The 25539-nt window shown below is 42.4% G+C and overlaps 1 protein-coding gene across 3 annotated transcripts in view; it reads right to left on the bottom strand.

Annotated features, from left to right (window-relative positions):
• Window positions 1-4572: 4572 nt before the first annotated feature.
• The window catches only part of METTL16 (methyltransferase 16, RNA N6-adenosine), a 61901-nt gene continuing 40934 nt past the window's right edge, over window positions 4573-25539 (bottom strand). For all 3 annotated transcript variants that reach the window (XM_022595476.3, XM_022595478.2, XM_022595477.2), the window contains exons 7-10: window positions 25327-25396; window positions 24149-24238; window positions 13309-13482; window positions 4573-12796 (exon numbers count right to left, since the gene is read on the bottom strand). In XM_022595476.3, coding sequence (XP_022451184.1) covers window positions 12173-12796; window positions 13309-13482; window positions 24149-24238; window positions 25327-25396 — 958 coding nt within the window. In that variant the 3' untranslated portion in view covers window positions 4573-12172. The remainder of the gene's footprint in view (window positions 12797-13308; window positions 13483-24148; window positions 24239-25326; window positions 25397-25539) is intronic.

The following is a 25539-nucleotide window of genomic DNA, read 5'->3' as shown; positions in this document are numbered from 1 at the left end:
GTTTCGTTCAGGATCTTGTGGCCTGGGCTTCACCATCATACAAAGCCAGAAAGCAAACCTTTATGAGGTTGGCTGAGTGGCAGATCAATCCATCCCATTCCATCCCCACTTCGCCGTTAGAGGGGTACAGTCCTATCTGGGGAACTAGAGGAGAGCTAGACACATTTAAAAGGTGTACAAATGATGCTTGCTGGCTTTGTGCCTTTCCTTTGAGGTCATAATGCATGCCAGGGAAAGAAAATCTGCACAGATTCTGGAAATCAAGAACCTAGTGAACAGGAGGAAGGGGGTTGTTTGCCAGAACCAGTCTACAGGGGCCTCTGATCTTTGCACACTTAATGCCCCAGCATCTGTAGCTGAGCAGAGAGGGGCCATTACACACAAATGACAGGGTGACACTGGCTTTATGATGAAGCTGGAAAGCAACAGGGGATCAGAGCAGTAACTAACAGCCAAGTTCTTCTTTGCAGGATGAATGCTTTTCTCCTTGGAAGGCTAGATCTGTGCTGGTCCCAACATTGCTTCCTTTAAGGTGTCTGCTACCTGCTGTGTGTGTGTATATGTGTGTGTGTGTATACACACACACAGTCTAATATATATGTAACAGTGACTTGAGATAATGTTGCTGACCAAGTTCTCATTTTGTTAGGGGTCAGCACTGTACCATTCTGCCCAGTGGCCCAGGATGCTCAGAGAGCGACCTCCAGCTGTACCCTTCTGCCTTCCTCAAGTGGTCATGGCACTCGTACAGCCCTGAAGTCTCTTCTAGAGGCTGAAGTCCAATTTTTCTGACTCGTCAGGGACCAGCTCTGTCACATCACAAAGGCACCCCTCTGAAAAGTAGTGCTCTGAAGACAGCTTTTCCTTCAGGGGTGGGGAAGCAGGAGATAAAAGTGGGGTGAACACAGAATTCAAATGCCAACCTCTCCCTTGTCCCCAGTAACCCATCTGCTCCAGAGCTTAGTGGAGATGCTCGTTATTTAAAACAAACAGCCCTCCTGGCTTCACATGATCATCTGTTTATTTGGGTCATGTGGGGACAGCAGCCAGGGTATGTTAGGCAAAAAGCAAGGGTTTAGAAAGGAGGCTTTTCCTGGGCCTGTTGCTGCCAACAGGAGCCTGAAAATGACTAGAGTTTCTCATGAACCAAGGTTATTCTTGTTGGGGAATGGACAGTGGGGATGGGAGACGGATACCTATTAGGTGGCAAGGGGGAGGATAAAGGAGAGGAGTGAATAGGAGGGCTGTTGCATTTTAGCCAGCTTCCTGTTGCAAGGGGGTGGAGCTCAGGTAGAAGCTGGTAATTTACTCAGTCAAGGGAAAGTCTTTTTGATGTTTCAGCAGAAAGGTTAGCATGTTTGGGGAATAATCCAAAGCCCAGCCATTTCCAAAAAGTTGTTCCTAAAGTTTCTTTATGGCTTCTAGTGCTTAGTGCCTTTGGGGCAGGAGGAAACCTGGCCCATCCATCATTGTGTAATTCTCATGGGAGGATTTTCTATTTCCACTCTTCCTCCTCAAGTCTTTTGTACCCCAAGGCCCAGTTCAACCCCCTGAATGTTTTGTTTTTGTTTTTTTTTTTGGCATCATGGCTTGTGAGATCTTAGTTCCCCGAACAGGGATCAAACCTCGGCCCACAGCAGTGAAAGTGCTAAGTCCTAACCACTGGACCACCAGGGAGTTCCCAACCCCCTCAATTGTTTAATATGCTGAGCTAGTGACATTCCCTAATGAGGCTGTCTCCGATCCCCCCACCATTCACCCCAACAAAACTCTACATATATACACAACCCTAAGAGCTATGCAGATCAATTCCCTGACCCTCCAAAACATAAAAATAATAAGATGAAGGAAAGAGTGTGAAGCTATAGTACAAGTATACCAGATCCCAAATGTCCTAACCCTGTAGGCCTGACTTCTCAAATTATGCAAGTTGTCTTGGAGAGCTTTTCACCTATTATAGTTAAAACAAGACCAAAGGGAGAAAGCTGAGAGACGAAGAGGGAAAGACAGAAGACTCGTACACCCAGGGACACAGTATGACAGTACACGACGTTCTTTTCACAAATATTTACTGTGTGCCTAACATGTGCCAGACACTGGGCTATCTTCATAGCCAAGGCCAGGGGAACTTTGGTAAGCCAGAGTGGGGTGAAAGATCACAGAGCTGAACTCAATTCCACAGCGATACCTGGAAAAGGTAAAGCTTTGCTCTCTCCCACCATGCTGGATGTAGCACAAGAGATCAGAGGACTATATAAAGATCTGTAAGGAAGGGTACTGATATACTCTTTTCACTGAAGTCTTCACCCACCTTCCTCTACTCCTGGTGAGTTGTCAAAGGACCTCTCCTGAACCTATGAAACTGATACAGTCAAGTTCAGCCTTCCCGTTCACCTACTTCCTCTTCATTGGCTCACACAATGTCAGAACTGGAAGAGTTTCAATCACCTAGACCCATCTCCCAAGAGGTGTTTTATCCAAGGTCACAAAGCTGCTTAGTGTTAGCTGGGATGAGAAGTGGCCTGGTTCTCTTTGGAGTGTGTGGGACAGCTCAGCCTGGGGAGGAGGGTCCAGGGTCCTTGAAAACCTCACAGAAATGGCTGATGATGGGGAGCTGGCTGAAGACAGAAATACTCATTGACTTTGCTTAGTGGTGCCCAATAAACAAGCTTAGCAGGTGAGTGAGAAGGCAAGGAAAGAGAATCAAACTTAGGATCCAGGGACTCAGAGGACACTGTACTGCCTCAGGCCACTCTGAGGAATGAAGATCAGGTCCAGGTAGACAGCCATTCTTCACTGGCGTTTATGTCTGGCTTGAAAAGGTGACTGGGGGAAAGGGGCAGATTTTTATCCAGGCAACCGCCCTGGGTGTGGATACTGAGTAGTAAGGAAAGAAATGCAGTTCAGAAGCAAAAAGGGAGGAGACACACTCTCTGAGCTTTTCTGAGAAACCAAAGCGGCTAGCAAGCAAGCAGTGCAGCTAGAGACATAGGGTCCATGGATGACTTGGGAAGGAGGAAGCTGATCAAAGGGGAAAGGCACAAGGGAAAGGATGAGGACTTCAGTTACTCCTCTGAAGACAAACAAGAGGTGGCTTTATGAGAGTAAGTTAATTCAGGTCATGGGAGTGAGGCTGAGCGAAGTTATTAGTAGAGGGAGGCGGAGTCTTGCAATGAGAGTCAAGAGCCAGCTGGATCAGTGGGGGTGGTGGATGTCAAAGACAGGGAAGGCCCCTCCCAGGGCAGAGGGGCTGGAATGCAATCAGTGCCCCACACAAAGGACTCTGGTCCTCGGTCCCAGCCAATCCAAGCTCACACGTAAAAGCAAGCCTGCAGATCAAGTCTTTAAAACTCAAGCTATCAGCTACCTGCGCCAGTGACTGATGCTCTCTCAGAAGAGTATGTAGGGCCGGGACCAGTGGCCTCTTACTGCCTCCATCCAGGGCTCAGCTCCATGCCCACAACCAGATTTCTTACCAAGGGACCGGGGCCCATTGGGAGAGTCTATACTGGGCAGTGCTGGGGACACTCTAGGACTCTCGAGGAGCCACATTCCAGCCAGTGCCTCTCCTCCCACTTCCAGGCTGGGGGCTGGGATAGTACATACCCCTGTTCCCAAGCCCCCAGCCCCCAGCCCCCAGCCCACTTGAGTCCCTGTTCCCATCACAGACACCTCACACAGCAGTGCTAGAGTTCACCAGTCATCTCTCTGAAGAGTTTACTCTGTAATAAGTCTGAACCATTCACTAAACACAATTAAGTGCTTATAACTTACACCATACACCAACATAAATGCAAGTGTTAAATGTAAAAAATAATGTCAAAAAGAGCCATAATAAAATACAGGCAAACATTTTTCTGCTCCGAGGGTGGTGAAAGAGGTTTCTACCCATAAAGGCAAACAAAGAAAATATAAAGGAACAGTTTTGGCAGATGTGATTATATAAGCCCTCTAAAAGCTCCTTGACTGTAAAAACAAAATAATTATCACCCACCATAAACAAGAAGAAAAGCTAAATGAAAAAATGGAGGGAAATATTGGCAAGATGTGCCCTTGCAATTTCAATAACAAAAAGAATACTTGGATAGAAAAGTGAACATAGAACATAATTTAAAATTCATAAAACAATAAATATATGAAGTAATATATATATGAAAATGTTTGGCCTTGCAATACCATGATAAAATTAAAACAGTGAAAATATTCTTTATCAGTTGATAAAGGACTTTTTAAAACTGGCCTTCTAGTGCTATCAAATGTGTGGTAAAAACAGACACTTGTGGAAATGTAAAGTAGCACAACTTTTTCAGTGAACAAATTGGCAATATATATGGAAAGCCTTTAAAAGAGCATTATCCCTCTGCTTCAGTAATCCTTACATAAATTTATCCTAAAGCAATAAGAAAACACATAAACACTTCTGTACAAACATATTCACTAAGCATTATTTACAGAAGTGAAAACCAGGAAACCTGAATTTCCAACAAGGAACAACTGGTTTCGTGAAGTGATGCTCACAATACGGCACGTGAAGAAAACCGGGTTGTTAATAAACGAAAATGTTAACAGTGGTTGTCTTTGGGCAGTGCAATTACCGGTAATTTTTATTTTCACAAGTTTTCCCACACATGGATTAATTTTATAATCAGAAAAAGGTTATCACAATATATTGCTAAATGAAAACGTTTATAAAATAGTAACACAGAATGTGACTCCACATTTGCTGTTTAAAAATATATATGCCTATAAAAATACTAAGATAACAAAATGTAAAATAACTCCATTTGAGTAGTGGAATTATAAACTTTTATTATTTTCTAAAGTTCTTACAATGAAAACATTACTTTCGTAAAATGAAATTATGTTAAAGGGGAAAAGTTCTCCCGTGCTTCCTCAGGAAAGGCCTCATACCTAGTTTTTCTTTCTGTTTCTTCACCCCCTCCCCCTAACTCATCTAAACCTGCTTTGTGCTGCTTAGCCCTGAAACCCCCCAGAGACAGTTCAGGCTTCCCTCACAGTCCAGGTGAGAGGTGTGGAACAGCACTAAGGCACTGGCACCAGGGCTGGAGAGGCTGGGCTGGATTCGGGGGCTCTTTCGAAGGGGGTGAGGAGAGGGAGGCGCGGAGATTTCTAACGTGGACGGCTGGGTGCGTGGTGGCCGAGAACACAGGAGAGAAGCAGGTGCAGACAAGCTGAGTTTGCACAGCCACAGACCCGGGGAAGGTGTCCACTGGGTGGCTAGCTACGTGGGTGTTGGAAGTTGAGGAAAGGCCTAGACTTGGGCGTGATGAATGTAGGAGTGAGCAGGACTGAAGTCACGGAGTGGACACGGTCAGCCACAAGTGAGAGAAAAAAGTGAGGCCCATGGATAGAATCTTTGGGATTCTCCCTTTAAGAGGTGAGGAGAACTCTTAAAATGGGAGGGTAGGCAGCAATCAGACTTCAGTAGCTGAAATAAAGAGTGAGGAAAGTGGAGGCAGCAAACACGTAGACACTTCTACCACTTGGTGGTAGAAGAGGCCACAAACGGGTGGTCTACCAGGTCTCTATAAAATACTGAATTCGCTGTTAGGGTTTACACATTTCTCCTAAATCTGGATTTCTGGATTTCCTCAAGAAAGAAGAGGAAGATCCAACAACACTGGGCAGCTATTTCTGCATGGCAATAACAACCAGAATTGAAAAAAAGCTACTTCATAGCAGGAGTACTCCATTAGTGGGAGCTCCAGCCCTTCTTGCCTGGCCCCTGGTGTAAAAGATGAGGAAATACTTCCCTTTGTGAATGAAAGTCCTCATTAGTGCTCATCTAGACTTCACTGAAATAGAGGCCAGCGTTTGACCCATAAGCCCCACGTTTGGCCCCCGAAGGCAAATCCTGGGACAAACATACCTGAATTAGGGATCCTGACCAGACTGCGAATGCCCATTTCCCAGCAAGAGACATCGTATCAAAAGCCTCTGGAGGGCTTCCCTGGTGGCACAGTGGTTAAGAATCCACCTGCCAATGCAGGGGACACGGGTTCGAGCCCTGGTCTGGGAAGATCCCACATGCTGCGGAGCAACTAAGCCCGTGCACCACAACTACTGAGCCTGCGCTCTAGAGCCTCTGAGCCACAACTACTGAAGCCCGCATACCTAGAGCCTGTGCTCCGCAACAAGAGAAGCCACCACAAGGAGAAGCCTGCGCACCTCAACGAAGAGTAGCCCCCGCTCTCCACAACTAGAGAAAGACCGCGAGCAGCAACGAAGACCCAACTCAGCCAAAAATGTATAAATAAAATAAATTTTTAAAAAAAACAGAAAAGCAAAAGAGAACAAAACCCAAGAGCGCCTGGAATTACAAACGTACGGGAGCAAGCCCGCTCTCACCCACTGCCCCAGGTTCAGCGGCGCTCCCTGGGCAGCCTTCTTTTGGGCAGAAGCAGCACAGGCTTCCCTGCATGGCTGCCAGGGCCCGCCCCCAGCTGGGGACTTCCCGGCTCTGCTCCCAGACGCTCAGCCACACTCCCTGAATGGGCCCACCCGATGGCAGGCAGCCTTTCCTTCTCTCCAGATTTACACCGTCCATTCCTCTACCTGGGGAAGACGACTTGCTATTTTTATAACGATTGTTACCTTCTCCAGCAAGGTCAGTTTTGCATTCTGTAAGTGAAATATTTGATGCTGCCTAAAAAAAAAAAAACTTTCTTCTGTTATTATACAATTACATATTGTCAAAAGAGTCGTTACCTAATTATCGGTTATTTTACGTTGATTCTGATGCAACATGTGCTTGCGTTAGACGTTTTATTTTGTGGTTTTGCTATCTACTTAATTATCTGTACTACTGCCAAATACAAAATTCTATAAAGATTTGGTAGCATAAGTTAAGAACTAATTATAAGCAATTTCACTTATTACATCTTGTTCACTGATCATAGGCTGGAAAATTACCTTCAAATGCTACATTGTGAAGGTGGGTAAGAGATGCTTTTCTATTCCCTGGGTCATATAATTGAAGTCTCCTTCCCTAGAGATGGGTCAAATAAGCCCAGAAGTCCATTTCCACCCTCAGTGTAGCACTTGTTATGAATCTTGAGATTTGGTATGAAATCTCAGTCTCTTATCTCTGGACCTGAGTTCAAGTCCCACCTCTGTGACTTAGCTCTGTGAACAACCTTAGGGCAAGTCACTTAAGCTCTCTGAGCTGCCACTTCTTTAACTGATCACACAGGGACTCCATACCTCTTTGAAGAGTTACTAAGTCAGACAATTTACATAGAGGACGGACAATAAGTACTGGTTCCCTGTTCATCCTCCCAGTACACAGGAGCTTGGATTTTGCTCTCAGTCAGAGAGTGGCAGTCTACACCCGCAGTTATACACTTGAGGTCTCAGCCTTTTCACCTGAGTCTCTTGCTAGAAGATTTTCTGACCAGAGATTGAAAACTCAAAGGAGACTAAAAAGAGGTGAGCAAGTTGAGAAGCCTACTCTTTGTTCAGGGACTCTCCCAGGTGCTTTAGTATTTCTCTCACTTAACTGCTGCTACAACTCTGGGAAGCAAGAATTCTTCAAAGTTTGTATGAGGAATCCAAGCTTTAGCGAGAATGACTGACCCTGTAAGTAGAACTGGAACGCAGACCCAGGTCTGATGAACTGTAAAGGCTGTGCTCTTCTCTGTTTTCCGCTCCCCTGCACTTTCTGGTCCACTCCGTCTTATCTCCGTTCCCTGGCTCCTAATAAGCACCTGCGGTCCCTCACTCCCCTGAAGAGAGCCGGAGCCCCCCATGTCTCTGCTGGGGCTGAGAGAGGCGGAGAGGCTGCACCTCAAAGGGCATGCAGAGCTGCAAGGCCTTCAGTCACAACACAGTCCCCTGGGGTAAAAGCAAAGCCTCCGAAAGGCAGCATTAGCTGTTCCAACCAGCAATTGAAAAACATAAACCGCTGTTTTAGTCATTTGGGTGAGTCACAGCAGAGGATCTGAATGTCTTTACAGAGCAGAGCAGGAACTCTCTGGTATGTGTGTGAGGCCCTGCTGCTCGTGGGTGAGCCTCATGCAGGGCTTTCTAATACTGTACTGGCACGAGCACCAAGAGGTTTGTACTTGGGAGCATTAGAAAGTTCAAGACCATCAATGCCCTGCTCCAAGAGGCAGAGGCCAATCCATTCTCACTAGTAAAGCCTCTTCTGGGTTTTCCTGGGGTTAGTGCCCATTCAGCAAACTGATTCTCCTGAGCATTAACTTCTCCAAAAAAGTTGTGGTCACATCCCTTTCCTAGGGGCACCTCCTGGCTGGCTGTAAAACTGCTGCACCTTTGAGACCTTCCTTCTCTCAGAGGGTTCCTTAGTTTTCCAAACTGGACCTTCTTCCTCCTCATGTACAGGTCTGTTGCATGGCCACCTAGGACATCTGTTCCTCCTGGGCCATAAAAATAAGGGCAGATGGAGTTTCCCCTTGAGCCCACACAGACCCAGGGTTAGTGACAGACATGTTCCACACAGAAACACCTCTTGTGGAAAAGAAGGCCCAGCTAACCCGTACAATATACCTAACACAGAACCAACTGTGACAATGTTTTATGTAAATAACACAGCACATGCATGCTCTCCAGCCAGCCAGATAAACCAAAACAAGAATTAAAAGACAAAAGAAGATTGAAAGCAGCTTCTTTCTTAAGGCTCTCTATATTACTCTTCCTGCAACATAAAGCTTTTGAAAAGTTACTATTTAAAATCACTAAACATCCCCCTCTGGTACCCCCATTAACTAGAGACCAATAAAAAGTTGATCCAAGGGACTGACCCAACCTGGATATATTTTAGAGTAGCAGGACAAGTCAACTGGTACCATAAAGAAACATAAAAAGGTTGAAAGCTTATGCCCAGACTGCAGGGTGGTGGGGTTTTCTTTCTTTCTACTTTTATCTCTCTAATTTTTTTATGTTAAAATATACTTGCTTCCATAAAAATGTTTATCTGAGTAGCAACTGGATATTTCAAGACAATACCAAGGACACTATTTTATCCACTCCACAGTGAAGTTGATAAAAGGGCCAAATACGCCCCCATGTGGCTACAGAGGAAAATGCCTCGGTTTAAGTAAGAAGGAGGGGCTTACAGGAGGCCTCGAATTTTCTACAGGCCTTTGCATCTTTTTCACACCCTGCAGTTTTATTACTTGTCAGAGCTTAGAAGTTGCTGTGCTCACATGGTAAGCTTTGATTTCTATCAAGAGAAGAGAGGTTTCATGTTTTTAAAAATATATACTAAAGTTTTAAGTAATCCACATGCACCCTTAAGATCAGCTGAAACTCTAACACAGAGACACTAACCCCACTAGGACAAGCAGCGATGCTCTGGCATGTGAATACCTGGGCGACGATGTGGGGTGAAGGGACCAAACTGCTGGAAGCAAAGCAGATTCCAAAGAACAAAAGCAGCTTATTCCCCTCCTTGGAAAACAAGTTCAGCTTCTGTTCCCACTTTGGTTATCAAGAGATCAGAAGCCAATGCAAGGGACCAGAATAGAATTTAAGATAATACCACAAAGATCGTATTCCACACCAATCCATCAACATGAACTTGACCTCTAGACACTTCGGCAAGTATCACTCAACATTATGATACCTGGGTCAATAACCTATTTCTTCTAAAAAAATTCCTCTTCCCCATATCAGAGGTGTAGGCTACCACATATCACACGCATTGTAAGTATATGCATAAGTGAAAGAATTTTTAGATGTTTTTTCAAAAGTTTCAATGTTCTCTCATTAAATAGAAATAGCTATTCAGAGAAGGAAACGAAGACACACAAGTGCAAAAATGGCACTCACAGCTCTGGCACTGGAAGCTTCTGTTGTCACATACTTTTTAAATTCTAAGAGCATTACCTTAACACCTACAAAACGTCCTCCATGACACCAGGCCTTAAACCTGGGGCACCAAACACATATAGACACAAGACACATCTCCTGGGCCTGCAGGTCCACAGAGGATTCTTTGGAGACCTCTAAGTATCAGACTTAAACAAAGGCTAATACTGCACCTGAAGGACATGTTGAATAGGCGAGGAGCATAAATAATGCACTCCTGTGACAACATGGAAAAATACATCAGATGAGAAAAGAGCATAATATAAAACTATAGCATGAACACAACCAAAGTTGAACCCACACACTCACACACCCCATCTACAGAAAGAGATTAGAGACTAGAAGGAAACACTGAAATACCAATAGTGGCTGTGCTTCAGAAGGTTGAGATTAGGGGTGATTTTGAAGCTGTTTTCTCCTTTCATCTTTCCAAATCTTTAATAATGAGGATACACTACTCTTTTATAGTGAAACAAACAAGCAAATACTTAATGACCACTTACCGAGTGAATGGTTGTCACCTAACTCACTTATCCTAAAATTTTATGAAGATATAAACTAGGTTTGGGTCCAGCATATGATTCCAATGTGTCCTAAGAGGTAAGCAGAGCAGGATGGTGTGGGTGAGTACAGGAGATGAGCACAGGAATCTAGGGCCCTGCAATGAATCTTGGCTCTGTGGGACCCTGGGTGTTGGTTTCCTGATCCTGTCAAAGAAGAGGCTGGCCTACCATAGTGGTTCCTAACCCTCAGTGAGTTGCTAACTGCTCTAAGTCAGGGACCCTTCTCTCCAGAAGAAAACCCCAAATATGTCCAGAGCTTTCGAAAATAATCCAGGAGGCTATGGGTTCTCCAGAGGTTCACGGGCCAGGTTAAGAACACTGGTTGGTTAATATGTTCTCTTCTGCTGCTCTGTCTCCACGGCCACAGGGAGGTATAATATGGTCCTATTTCCATTTCCTGTATCTTTGCTGAGGGACTGGTCTAGCTGCTGCTAAAGTATGCCAAGGTCATCAGTTTTCTGCCCCAACCAATGTCACCTTTTAAAAGTGTGGCTTAACTACGCAGTCTTCTTTGCAGATAGCAAGGAGCTCTGGCGCCATACTCAGAAATTTCAGGCTAAATAGAACCCTAGGCTGCTGGTGTAAAATCAAGCCATGAAAAGTCAAGCACAGCAGAGGATAACTGAGACACCAAGAGAATAAAAGAGAGACTCCTTTTCCAGAGACATTCCTGCCAAGCCCTGACACTACAATTAGAAACATGTTTTAAGAACATGGTTACCTCGGCCTTAGAATTCTCCAATGTTAACAGGTAAACAAAGAAGGGATTACAAGGGAACCCCAAAAAACCGTCTTTGATCAGCGACAACTTATCTGCCAATAGATGAGACTTTCTTAAGCAACTTACTACACATAACTATCTTGCTCCATTTTTATTTCTATCATCAATCACCTACCCATTCAAAGCCAAGAAAATATTTTCCCCAACCCCAGGATTCAAACAGGATTGACAGTTTTCAATTCTGAATACTCTTATATTAGCTCCACTTCAAATTAAAAAATATCACACACCAGTAAAACTGCTACAAAATAGTACTTTAAACAGGTTGGAGGTAGGGGTATGGCTTCATTCTGCCGTATCTCAGTCACATCTGGCAGTTTTGATTCCCTAATTCTGTTTCTGAAATAACCAACATCAAAACAGACAAGAGTCAGGAATATGCCAATGTTTCCGACGTTTCCAGGCGCTTCCTGATTGGCCCTTCTTCCTGGCATTACTGAGCTTTCTCTCCCTGACTCTCCCGCCACCTACCATTAGGCCAGTTCCCTTCTCAGGACTGACACAGGGGTCATCAATTATATGTACCCAAAGTCTTCCGTCTTGAAGGTGACTTTAGAAGAAGGTACAGGGCTATCTGGTATACCACCTCCACCAGGGGGTTGAGAAAGTCACCCCTTCTCAGGAAGCAACCAGGGGTGACAGAGTGTGATGCTCTGTAAGTTCTGACCAGGATCAGACTGCAAAAATAATCCTTTTGGCCTCAGAAAACCAGTCTAAAGCTAAGGTGATCAGCTTAAGTCAGGTTTAAATCCCTTGTGAGTTTACTTATGGCTTTTTGTTGACGCAAATAATCACAATTCTTCCTCTGAACTACCATACTACAGTGCCCTGTTAACTTAAAAAAAAAAGGGAGGGGGATGTTTAAAATGGATTAATTTGTTTCAGATAATTCCAGTAGGCCAATGGTGGGATTCAGCTTGCCACCCCACAGGCCACACTCCAAAGCAAGCTGCTTTACTGTGCAAGGAGTTTGGAGTTAACTAGCAACAAGCCTGAAAATCTGGTTACGTATATAAGTACAAAGCTGGTTCATCAAATCCCTGTTCTGGCCCTCAACCCAATGCATTTCAACTAAGGCATCATCTACCTCCTTCTTAACGTTTATCAAACACTTGAATAGGTAACATCCAGCCACTCTTTGGAGATGGTTCCCTTTTACAGACACTGGGTTGCTGAATTGCTCAGAAGCCTCTTGGTCCTGGGCTCCATTACTGGAGCCTTTACAACTTTCCCAAACCTCCATCTCTCCCTTTTCCTCACTCCTTTCATCCTCCATGGGTTCTGGGTTTTCCTCCTGGGAAAGCGAGTCCTGGTTTGGGCCATGGCCCTCCACAGTGGCAGACTCGCCTTCCTGTAGAGCAGGCCCACACAGAGCACTCTCCTGGGGACCCTGAGCCAAGTCTTGGTTCTTGCCAGACTCTTTAGCGGGGGACCTTTTCTCTTCCAAGGCTTGGATGATGTTCTTGGGAGCTCGGGGAACTTCTCTCAGTTGTCTCACTCGGTCCCTTTTCTTCCTCCTTAAGTGAATCCAGGAGTTTTCTATGGCTGTTAGGAAAAGGCTAATTTCCTCCTTTCCACAGGGAACTCGTTTATGCTGGACCTGTTTGGAGGAAAAACAGAATTTTATAGGAAATCACTTTTCCCCTCTGAAAACTCCTTAGAACTTTCTTTTTTAAAAAAGAAAAGAGGCCTTCCCTGGTGGCACAGTGGTTAAGAATCTGCCTGCCAATGCAGGGGACACGTGTTCGAGCCCTGGTCCAGGAAGGTCCCACATGCCGTGGAGCAACTAAGCCCGTGCGCCACAACTGCTGAGCCTGTGCTCTAGAGCCCAACGAGCCACAACTACTGAGCCTGCGTGCCACAACTACTGAAGTCCGCACACCTAGAGCCCACGCTCCGCAACAAGAGAAGCCACTGTAATGAGAAGTCCGCACACCACAGCAAAGAGTAGCCCCTGCTTCCCGCAACTAGAAAGAGCCCCGCGCACAGCAATGAAGACCTAACGCAGCCAAAGATAAATAAACTTTTTTAAAAATTAAAAATTAGAAGAAAAAATAAAAGAAAAAAGAGATTATTATAAGTACTTCTTCAATGTGCTTATTAACCAGGTACCTTCAGATCGGTGAGAATTTTTTCAATCCATGTTGTCACAACTACTATGCCTTCCACTGTCTCAGAGCCCAAAGACGATGCTTTGAGGGATAATTCTTTCATCACAGATTCCAATACTACAAACGTAATGGGTTTCCTTGGCTTCTCTAATTTTCTTCGCTTACTTGGTGGTGACTGAAAGAAAAAGAAGGCATGGGAGAAGAGGGAAGGTTATCCAAATAACTAAATCTCATGCCTTATAATGAATTCAGCTTGGGAAATAACCATGACCTCTGCTACCAATCACAGAGCACTAAAAACACAAAGGCCTTTGCATCTTTATGTTTAATACTCAAAACAACGCTGCAAAATGGGTTTATCATCTCCCCATTTTACAGAAGGGAAAAACTAAGATACAGAGAGCCTATGTCATCAGCTCCAGGTCGCACAGTTAGTATTTGTCAAGTTAGGATTTGAACCCCAAAGCCAGGTTCTTTTCTGCCATACCATGCTGCCTGTGTTCTGGCTATCAGTACGTAACTCCTCCACTTACTAAAGGTCCTTAATCTACCTGTTGTGCCCAAAACAGGCCTGTGCAAGTATTTCTTTCATGGCACCTCAAGGACCCCAAGGGCATTGTGTTATTTTCTATAAAGAAATGCATGGCTTAAAATCACCACCTTGTAGCCTGAGTTTATACTTGCCAAGGCTTGAAAGAAAGCAGCTGGTGAGCCACAGTTTGTGAGATCACATGCTAGGAATGACCAGGGCCATCAGAATTACATGGGCGGAAAAGGACGCTGAATCTTGGTTAACATTAGGGCCAAGCCAGTGGCCAGCTAAGCACTGCCTCTCAGCTGGGGAGAGGGGACACCAGTACCGAAGAGAACAGCGGATTTGAAAGCTGGTTCCACATAACTCAAGGTTGTCGTCTTTCTTTAAATTTCAAGCTTGGAAAGTGATTTACACTCTACCCACTAGAGGGACTCAAGTTCCATTTTAAAAACCAAGTGACACTGCTGTATTTAAAGTTTATTTCTTTAAAGTAAAAACTTGCTAAATTTTTAAAAATGACTCAGCTAATACCAGATATATTATGGATACTTTAAGAGACAGACTTGTAGACAACTTTTATCAAAACTTAAAAAAAATTAAGCTAATTCTAAGGTTAAATGGGTCAAAATGAGCAGGATTATAAGAAGAAAGGCTCAAAAAAAGAAAACACCTAGTCAGCTTTGAAGATCTTCTCCTAAAGAAAGGCCTCTGATAATTGTGCTGCTAACTCCAATTCTGCCTGGAAACAGTGACAGAGCATGTCCATATACACACATAGTCAGGTCCAGTTACTGGGTGAGGCCTTATAGGAACTAACCAGTAACTCCCTACCCCACACATACACAACAAAATATCCAGTTTATTCTATGCTAGAAAACTTTTAGATGGTATTTCTTAGAAACAATCTACATTTTCCCTTTATACCAGATACTAACTAATAAAAAATGGAAATTAAAGAACAATAGAAAACAAGCTTAGAAGAAAAGGACCAAAAACAAAGGGTGTGTGTATGAGTCAGAAACCTGCTCTTGAGAAATGAATGGTGGACTCTAAGCCCTGAGTCTGAACTTGCTCAGTTAATGTTTCAGACAAGATGAGACAAATTCATGTTGACATTAAGACAGTAGTATTGTTATTACTCAATCACCCAGCATAAGAAACATAATTTCTACAATTATGGACAGCCTAACACTTTGCACTAAGGAGCTTAAGATATGATTATTAAGCTGGGGGTGAAAAAAGATGGTGGTGTTGTAGGAGGAGGATGGGGGAGAAGAATCAGATTCCCTTTCCACTTCCTGATATCCAAGGCTGTTAACATGGAAAGGTCACCGTCACAGGGCCATCCCTGACAGCACACCAAAGGTCATCTACAAATATGGCTAAAAGGATAACGCCCCATCTCTCTTCTGACAGAGGTGGTAATCATTTGTGCTCACAAATTCCAACCAGCGAAGTGAAGGTATTGCTGCGTCTCTCATTTCCTGCAATTCCAACCAGCGAAGTGAAGGTATTGCTGCGTCTCTCATTTCCTGCACTATTCTTCTCCAAAAGTAAGAATGGACTCATCATCATTTCTAGAACTAAAGGAGAAAAATGCATCCTCCCCAAACTTAACAAGAGCTCTATCAAGTATCCACTTCACAAGTTCCAAGCGAGTCAGAAACAACAAAACAGTTTACTGCCTTCTTACACCAGTACTAAAATGAAACCTTCTCTATCTCATATATTGCTCCTTTACCTTGCATCCTGGCTCCAGTGTTCCATATACAATGGTCAATCAACAAATCTGGTATTTCTGAAGATTTTTAGTGAATTGTTTTAATACACACACATATTCTCGGGATTGTTTTAGTTTTACTCTATTATAGAAACTAGGTAGGCACTCAAAGAGACAGATAATTTATACTTTAGAAATTCTCAAAGTTTTTAAATGATTAAAGATTAACTTAAGCCTGGCTTACAGCAATCATTCCTCTCCCTTTCTCGTTCGTACTGTAAATTCTTAGTAGGCAGGGCCAGAGTAAAATACAGAAGCAGGTCTTAAAGAAATTAACAGTTAAATTCAACTCCACAGGTTCAACAGTAGGTAACTGTATATATACCCTGTTACAACACCAGTAAATAGAAGCTATCTGTTTTTCCCTAATTGAGACAATCTTAATTTGCTAATATGCTTTTAAATCTCAAACCACAAATATTTTCAATGAAGAGTTCTACACTCAAACTGTCATAATATAGTTTACAAGACAAAGTAACATAAATAATTCAACATTTTAAAGCATAAATTTAAAAATCAATAATTTACAATGGTTAATTCAGTTTAGTGCAAAGAATCAGAAAGTGAATTTACAACTGGTTTTGGATTAGAAGATGAACTACTGTATTGCCCAGCTGAAATTACAATGTGAAAGAAGTTTGCTGGGGAGCTGTAAGTCCCGCAGCGGATACAGGTTTTGTATTGCTTGAACTGCAAGGATTCAATGAATAAAAATCAACAGGGGGAGGAGCGTCAAGTGTTACTATACTGAAACCATAAATTGGACAAAAACAGTTCTTAAATTTTTAAAATACGCTTTACCTAGCAGAGCCGTCTTTAAATTTCTTAAATCATCACTCTTATATTAATTTCTAGATCTCAGTGGTACAATTAGTCAGGAGACTTTCAAATTAGGTGTAAATGACGCAATCCCGTGTAGCATCTGCTATGCTGCTGAAGCTCTGCTGTTAACTACAGCTAAGGCAGAAACTCCCAATGAAGCCACAGGCTGCATGAAAGCTTTAAGAGCTCCCTCGTATCTGCAGGAAAAGGGAGTCATTCACTAAGATCTGCTGAGCATGAAGTCACAGCCTCCTCGTTTAGACAAAGCAGCTTCTAGAATGGTCTGGAGGGGAAAGGAGTGCTCTTGGCTACCGCACTGGGGTCCTCCCTGCTCTACCATACTCTGAATGGCTACTGCCCCAGGTCCTCCAGGAACAAGCAGAATGTCTGTAAGCTGTTATTCAGCACAGGCTGTCATTTATGGAGAAACAAAGCCAAGCAGCCAACGCTGACACCTGGCTGGAATACACAAAGGAGGTGCGCTGGGAAGGACAGTCAGACCATCTTGCCTTATTCAAATGTGTATCAGCTCTGCTGCCATGAAGTGGACAAAATATTTTGTTGTCTAAAAGTGCGGCTTCCTTATTAACAGCCAGTGGCATTTCTGTTGTTACCTAATCTGCCAGGTTACTGTTTCTAAAATGTCCCTGTAATCATTCCTAGATATATTCAAAAACAATAAAAAGTAAATAATCAAGGGGAAGAAAAGTTTATGTAGAATGCTACCTATCTAAGAAGGGGTGGCTATAACTACATATGTATTTCTTTATACTAAAACAACCAAACAAAAAACAATGGAAGGATGAATTATACAATCGTTTAAATAGTAACCCAAAGAGAAGAGGGATTGATTGGGGTGAAAGAGACAAGAGAAAGAAGCTAGACTTCTAACTATATCCTTTTCAATATCTGATTTTGAAACCATGGGTAAATATCTTTTACAATTACAAAACAAAATTAAATAGTACAAAAAGAGGCAATCCCTAAAAATATAAAGTAGAATGAAACAAATGAACGTAACTGTGTACGGACTGGTGGCATAAACCCACAAAAAGGAACATTCCAAATGACTTTAAAATCCATCATGAGACAGTCCCCAAGGACAAAAGAATGAAAAAAAATAAAAAGCTATTTTCACAAATCATTTGGTGATGTTAACTTTGAGACTGCCGTGGTGTATCATGGGCCAAAACAAATGAGTAATTAATTATGGTCAAGGGCTGAGATTTTTGGCATGGAATTTTTGAACGGGAGATATAGATAGACAATTGGTGAAGTTAAGTAGAAACTAAATAGAAAGTCGGAACTAGGATGTATTTTATCTTTAAAAACAAAATCGAAAAATAGTTGCTGCCAGCTCTGGGGAAGAAAAAAAACGTATTTTTGGGGGGAGCAACCTGTCATACTAGACAGCAAGGGAGCTACTACCCAAGACTCTAGTATGATAAGACGACTCAGCATCCAACTTGAATAAACACTCCATGGGCAAAGATGGGACATAATCTGTGTATCAATAAAGATAATAAGTGTAACAGACTGAGAAATACTGAAAGTGTAAATCCATGAGTTCATAATAGTCTAAAAACAAAACCTAAACCACCCTCTTTGGTCACTTCTGGGAGATGCTAGGGAACCACTAACTCATTATTCTTAAAACTGAAAAGTAAAGCAAAATAATCAAGCATTTATCCTGCCTTTACCAGATGAACTGTACCTCAACGTAACCAAATAGTTGATAAGGGGAAGTTTCTCTTTATAAGTACTTTAGCAATAAAGAAGGAAGAATAGAATCAGAATATCAACATTCTGCAACTCTAAATGAATTAATGGATCCAGGCAATGATCATCAATGACTGCTCACATTGTAAGAAGACAAAAGCAAACATTATGTGCCTCCTGATGGAAGCTCTGAAGCATACCACACACCACCTAGAAAGCAGTCTCTCCCCCACCCCCCATCAAAACTGTACAATATCTGATCATGCCTCTGGCTCTAACTGCCAATTTATAGGAAAGACAGGGTCTGAGGAACATATTAACACCACGGAGATGCACTCAGAAAAATCCAGATATAAAAAACTCTACAGGACAAATATCCCATTTTCTTTAACAAATAAATTACAAGGGAGTGGGTGACAGAAGGGGGAAAGAGGGGGTGGACAACCATACTAAAAGCAATTCAAAGGATATATCTATCAACTGCAACACATAAAACTTAGTAAGACTCTAGTTTGACAAACTTTAAGACATCTGAGACAGTAAGAAAAATTTGATCAACTATACAGCCAACATGAAGGAATTATAAATTATTGTGGTTATGTTTTTTTTTAAAGAATCTTTACCTTTTACAGATAAATATGAAAATGGTTATGGATAATATACTGTCTGAGATTTGCTTCAGAATCGTCAGGGCAGGGGGAAGGAGTATATGGAATACAGATGAAACAAGAATAGCCATGAGCTGTCAACAGTCAACGTAGGTGATTGATAGGTAAACACTAGGTGTCTTCCTAGACTGTCAATTGACTCAATATTAAAATTATTTAACTTCAAAAACTAAAAACAAAGATATATATTATGGAATACAATACAAAATTCAAATGCATATTAAAGAGAAAAGAAGAGACTTCAAGAGTACAGAGTGCTTCCTGGGAAATTCTTTATTGTCACCTTGATGCCCAGGGATTTGTCAGAAAACACTTCCTCCTATAGCTGATACTTCAGTGGAAGAGTCTGAGAATCACTGTACCACATCATTTATTCCTTCATTTTCATTTATTTAATAATTATTATTTGAGGACCAGACACTATACTAGGTTGATGCCATGTAGAAGACACAATATGGACAAAGAGTGAACACAGGAGCAGAATCCCAATATCAATTTAGGAAGAGTGAGGGCAAACTTCACAGGTGGCAGTATCTGAACTAACTTGATAGATGAGAGTCTGATGGTCAGAGAGGAATCTCCTGGAGAGGGATCAGAGAGCAGAAGCTCAACATTACTGGGGCATCAAATATGGAGGTGGGTGAGAAGGAATGGTGGGGAATGACAATACATTTTACTGAGCATTTACTATATACCAGGCACTGTGTTAATTATATTTAATCCTCAAAACCCTATGTGGTAGGTACTATTATTACCCCCATCTTATAGATGAGGAAACTGAAACTTAGAAAAGTAACCTGCTCAACATAAAGCTAGACAGGGGCCAGCACACAAAAGGCTTTTTCTATACACTAAGCAATAGTTTTGGTGTTATCCACCATGCCACAGTTAAACAGAATACCAATACAAACTACTAGGTCACAAGGAAGTTCATGCAGAATACAAATGACTGAAAGAGATAAGTCCAGAGAGATGTCTATGGGCTGCGTGGTTAAGAAGGCTTTATGCAGAAGCTGGAATTGAGCTGGGCTGCAGTGGAGGGAAGTTCACAGGAAGGATCAGAGAAAGGGCTGTGAGCAAAGGCTGTACAAAGTCAGTTATGACTCTGGCATCGTGAAAAGACTGTGGAACTTCTAATATCGTAGAAGACAGTACAGTCAGGAAAACAGGGAGCAATTAGGACGGAAGGGAAAGTCAAAGACAGATTTGGGAGGCCCAAGGAGCCACTGAGGAGCTATACATTCTTTGAATGGTGAGTTTAGGATGAATCCAAGTGACTGCTACATGGAAGGCTGTTGGGATGGCCTATAAGCAAGGTGATGAAGGGTTGCCTAAGTAGGTTAATACATGGCTAGGCTGGAATAAAAGGCAGTCCTTTGGCAGTACAGTGAGTAGGAGCTTAGGCTGTGAAATCAGACTAATCTGGGCTCCAACCTGACTTTTTAGAGCCTCCAATTTCCTCATCTAGGAAGTGGGGATAATACCACGTATTCGACTTGTCAGGTTTAAATAAAATGACATAATGTGTGTGAAGCATTCACATCACAATTTGAAGCACTATATCCACTGCTTTAAATCTACTATACCTATTAACGTCCTGCTTGCAATGCTACTCCTTAGTAGAAGTCCTACATCATTCCTTTTAACATTCAACAAATACTTACCAAGCACCAACTATGAGTCAGACACTGACAATTCCTCCTCCGTGAAGTCCTCTCACACTAGCCCAGCCTGAACCATTTCCTTTTCTGAACTCCCTAATTCCACACCATTCTGGTCCCTACCATTCATTTCGTTACTTACTCATATATAAAATTTTGTATCAATACTTCACATGTTTTTCTCTCCCATAAAACTGATCATCATAAGGTACAGAAAATGGTATCTTATTTCTTCGGTATTATCACAATGAACATCACACTTAATAAGAAAAGTAATTAAGAGGAGGAGCCTTAGCTTTGGTTTTGTTCAAGAGCTCAGCTCCCTAACCATCACATCTGTTTTACAGCATAATATACAGTCTGGTAGAGTACTGGTTTTCTAACCATGTCTTAAAAGCAGAATCCTTTCAATAAATAAAATTAATACATAATACTGACAAAAGCAGATCAGCTCTGGTTAAAATGAGAGACAGCCCTGAAGTACGAGCCTTACATCTGCCCCCAACTGTCATCCCCTGGGCACCAACACGGAATCCCTCCTCTACCTAGAATTAGTTTGAGAACCTGTGGAATAGTAAGTGGAGCACTATCAGAGGACCCCCACTCTGACACTAACAAGGTTACATAATTAATTTGACCCCTTCCCTCCATTTGTTCTCCAAAAAGCCCTCTAGTTATTACTCCCTAGACAGGAAAGACCCAGGCTCAAAGGAAATGTCTTGAGCCCAGGGAGGTCATTTTTTAAAACCAGAGTTCCTGGGCAATGCTCAGACCAAGAGTGCACAATTTACTATGGCTACATTATTTTCTCTTTTTCTTTTAACAAGTGTCAAACGTCTGAAAGCAAAGCAAAGCAAACCTAAAATAATGCCTTGAGCAATTAGAGGAGAAGCTCGGACAAAGAGGCATTATAAGTGGCTTGTTAAAATTCTGTAAAGAACCGTCCTTACAATATGTTTCCTTATATTTGTCATCAGTCAAAAATGAATGTACAAAATTCTATCAACACTAGGACTCGTCTTTTTGCTGTTAAAATAAATCCAGACAAGAGCAATGGACTTAGTGTGGGCACCTGAATCAGAAGTGAATTGGAATTTTTCAGCATTCAGCACCAACAGAAACGAGTCAGTAGGCCTGAGATAAGTGAAAACAGAAGTTGCCATAGTAACTTGCACATTTACCCTAAAAAGGCGGGAGTGGGGGTGGGATGCGGAAGTAGGTCAATACTTCTGCTTAACTAGCTCTAGTCCTTGGCTTCCTCTCCTCACCTAAAGCAGCATATCCTCCTCCCTCCCCACCACCGGCAGGAGCAAGGGGAGGAAATGAGGTGACCATTTCAGAAAGCAAGGAGTGAGAGAGGTCCAGGTAGAGGGAAGGTGAACCAAGAGGACAGTCCACTAAAAACGTCCCGAGTGCCTTGGGACACCCCTGGGAAAGCGGATGCTGATCAAGGGCACCAGTGCTAAGAAACTGTTGCTGGGTTACCACAAATCAGAAATTGCCATTTCCCCTGTAGCAGTTTAAGTGGACCTAATGGAACACTTGGGAGTGCATTATTAACAACTTTGGGTTGGGGGTAGTGGTGGGGAGGGATGAGTACTCTGGCATGGGAGAAACCTGAAGCCCTCAGCAAGAGGCATCCTTTGACGGCTGAAACTATGAACAGGGCTCAAGGATGGCCTAAAAGACAGGGAGGGGGGGAGCAAATAAAGTAAGCTGATTTTGCTACACGGAAACATAGTACTCTTTGATACTCTGATCTGAAATAGCTACTAATCCAAGAGGGCAAGGGTGACGCTGGTCCCTGAGATGGCCTGAAGAGTGCCAGAGCTCATTATCAGCTCTTCTGCCTGTGGTACCAACAAGTGCAGAAAACAGGTTAAACAGGAAGCATTTGGAAACAGGTGCAGTTCCATTTTCCTGCAGCTGTTAGTGTCTGCACAGGGATAAGCTAGGACATTACTAATGATTTTAACCATTTGGTGGGAAAGCCCTAGTGTTCTAGAAGACAACAGAAAGGATAATCCCTCAGGGAGGTCAAAAAAGCAGAATCAAAAAAAAAAAAAAAAGCAGAACCATCTTTTTTAACCAGTGAGAATTTCAAACACAAACCTCTAGATACCCTACTGCATGGCACAGAGGCAAGTCTAGGCTTCCATCAGGCAGGCCAATCAGACTTGACTGGGAAACTTATTTCAATCCAGCAGCACACCTAGCTGCAGAGCACAGGAAGGAAAGGCTGTTTCAAATCTGAGCTCATGTATTCAGAAACATCTGCAAATCATCCCCTTGTACTTCTGCACATGTCTCTACTCCTCTGCCCTATGGGAGAAGGAAAGAGCCTCATAGACACAGCAACATTTAAGAGAGGCTCTGGAGACCAAGCGTGGCCAGGACCTTGGGAGAGGAGCACCCAGAACAAGCCTGTGGTGTAGACAGGGGATTAGAGACAGCAAGGACCAGGTACTAGGCCTCCGTAAACACTGTGGGAAGAAGCAGCCCACGCTGAGCAACGTGTGCATGAACATTAAGGCGGACAGCTCCAGGCAACAGTAAGTCAATCATTCTTCCAAGGGAAATGTGAGAACAAACAGATGCTATTCTATTACCACCTCTTAGCACGGCCCAGAAAAATTGTTCGGTCTAACTAGTTCAGAACTGTTTTTCTTTTGCATATAGCAACACAGAGGACAAAGAGAATTTTGTGGAACAAATCATGTTTTAAAACGTTCTATTATGGAAGAATGTTCAAGCTCAAGCACATGCAAAGTAGACAAAATAGGGTAATGAACTATCACCCAGCTTCAAAACTCATTAGTATTCCAGTGCTAACCTTAAAGCCGAGACAGAACCCTTCATTGGAATGATCTCTAAGTTTTACACACCAAAAGCCTGCAAGCCCAAATGGTAATTTCTACATCCACCAGGAACCCCAGGAGATAGCTACTCTAGGAAAACAGCAGTGTTAATAGAAAATAAACAGACTTCAATTTCAGTGCTTGAGGAATATCTAACAAAATAATCATACCCACAAAGTTTTTGTACCTGAATTTTTTAATTCCTAAAAGATGCATTTCCAACTCATTTATGTCTGCTGAGTAAGAATCAATGAGGTGCACAAACTCACAGAGAAAGCTTCCACAGTCACCACAGTCAGGCTTCCAGGACTATGTCTGGTTTACAACTACTTTCCATTCTTTTTTTTTTTTCTCCAGCTTCATTGAGGTACAAATGGCATATATCATTGTGTAAGTTTAAGGTACAACTGTGATGATTTGTTGCACAAATATTGTGAAATGACTACCAAATAAGGTTAGTTAACACCTCAATCACCTCACATAATTACTTCTTTTTTTGTGGTGAGAATGCAAGATCTATTCTGTTAGCAACTTTAAGGTATATAATACAGTATTGTTAACTATAGGCACCATGCTGTACATTAGATCCTAAGAACTTATTCATCTTACAACTGGAAGTATAACCTTTGACCAACATCTCCTCATTTCCCCATTGTAGCCCCTCCACTTTCCATTCTGACATAAGCATTTGGGGCAAACTTCAGGAAAACAGGACAGTACAGATTTAGTTCATTTATGACCTACTAAAACCCACCATGTGCTGGAATTCAGAGAAGCTAAAGGAAGGTCTCTACTTACTGGTACTGTTACATCATCATAAAAACTCCAAGCCAAAGCCCACCTCATTGTCCGACCTTGGCAGAATTCAGTGTAGGTGACTTTAGGAACCTGAAACCAGCAAACACAGCATCTCATCATTCTAGTAATTCTACTATGTTTCTGGCTCCTGCCTCATGTTAAATTATATGTTGGTCGTCCTTTTTATCAGTTAACAAACACTACCATCCCAAAACAGTTATGCACAGCTGCCTAATAATCAATGAATAAATTACCTCTCGACAAAGTTGTGGGCTTTCTTCCTGCCATAAAACACGAGAGAGAATTTATAGTTCTGGCCTGAAGGTCCAATATATGAAACACTCAAAACACATCCCTTCAGAGAACCACTGGTAAAATGATTCAAATGTTCTTTTGTTTTCTTTTGTTTAGGAAAGAGAGCCTCTAAGGCCTAGCTAGACACAGCTATGTAGTCTCCCTTTTGTCTACCAGATTTTAGGAAAGAAAACAGAACTACTTTCTAGCTGTTACAATTTTAACAAAGAAAAGGTGTTGTGGGGAAAATAGAATGAGTACAATGTCAGAAAGAAAACTGAAATCAGAAACTTGGTTCTACCGCTGAACCCACATCTGACCCCCTTCTCTGAAAAGTCATCCTGCTCCTGCCTATTCACGCCCAAACACCATAAACTGGGAGGGGAGTTGGGGAAGTATGTATCTGTCACCTGCTTTTCAAAACAAAAGCAAGGGGCTGAACTTGTGTGGGTCACACCATAGTGGGGTGAAGATCGCACACCGGACTGAAAATTGTTCTGGTTTCAGCTGTTCGTTGATAACTAGGCGTGTGAACTAGACGTGTGACCTGGAACAAGCCCCTTAGCTTCAGTTTCTGCAGTTGTAATGGAGTCAGATGTGGGGTCAGTGGTAGGCAGACACCAGGTTTTTTGAGGTCTGGTTTCTCTCTGACATTCTACTCATCCTGTTTTCCCCATCTTTTCTTATTGGTCAAAGAAGGCCTTATTTTAATAATTTATAAAAAGTTCCCTTTAGCCCCAAAATTACAACATTAAAAAATAAACAAGCAAAAATAAAACAAACAAAAAACACATTTAGAGCTTCTAGGTATAAAGGAAAGTTCTATCTATACTCCAAGTACCATCAAAAGTGGATACACCAGAATAGTAAAGACAAAGCCTTACCCCTTGTATTCGAAGTTCTTCCTTCAGAGGAGCCAGGCTGCATTTCTTTCCCAGCATACAGCTATACCACCTGTAGGGGGCGGGAAATCAGGCAAGTCAAACACTGTTTATGTGGTTACACATTTTTACATTAGCATTACTCAAGTGAAAAAGATAAGAGTAGCAAACAAATATTGAGTTAAGTTACAAGTGACAATAACAAGAATTGTATCA

Source organism: Delphinapterus leucas, chromosome 19 (genome assembly GCF_059928025.1).
Source record: "Delphinapterus leucas isolate spDelLeu-1000000601 "Yukka" chromosome 19, BTC_Dleu_Yukka2, whole genome shotgun sequence".
Taxonomy (NCBI): domain Eukaryota; kingdom Metazoa; phylum Chordata; class Mammalia; order Artiodactyla; family Monodontidae; genus Delphinapterus; species Delphinapterus leucas.
Note: the sequence above shows the minus strand (reverse complement) of the source record. Positions and strands in the feature narration are given on the sequence as shown.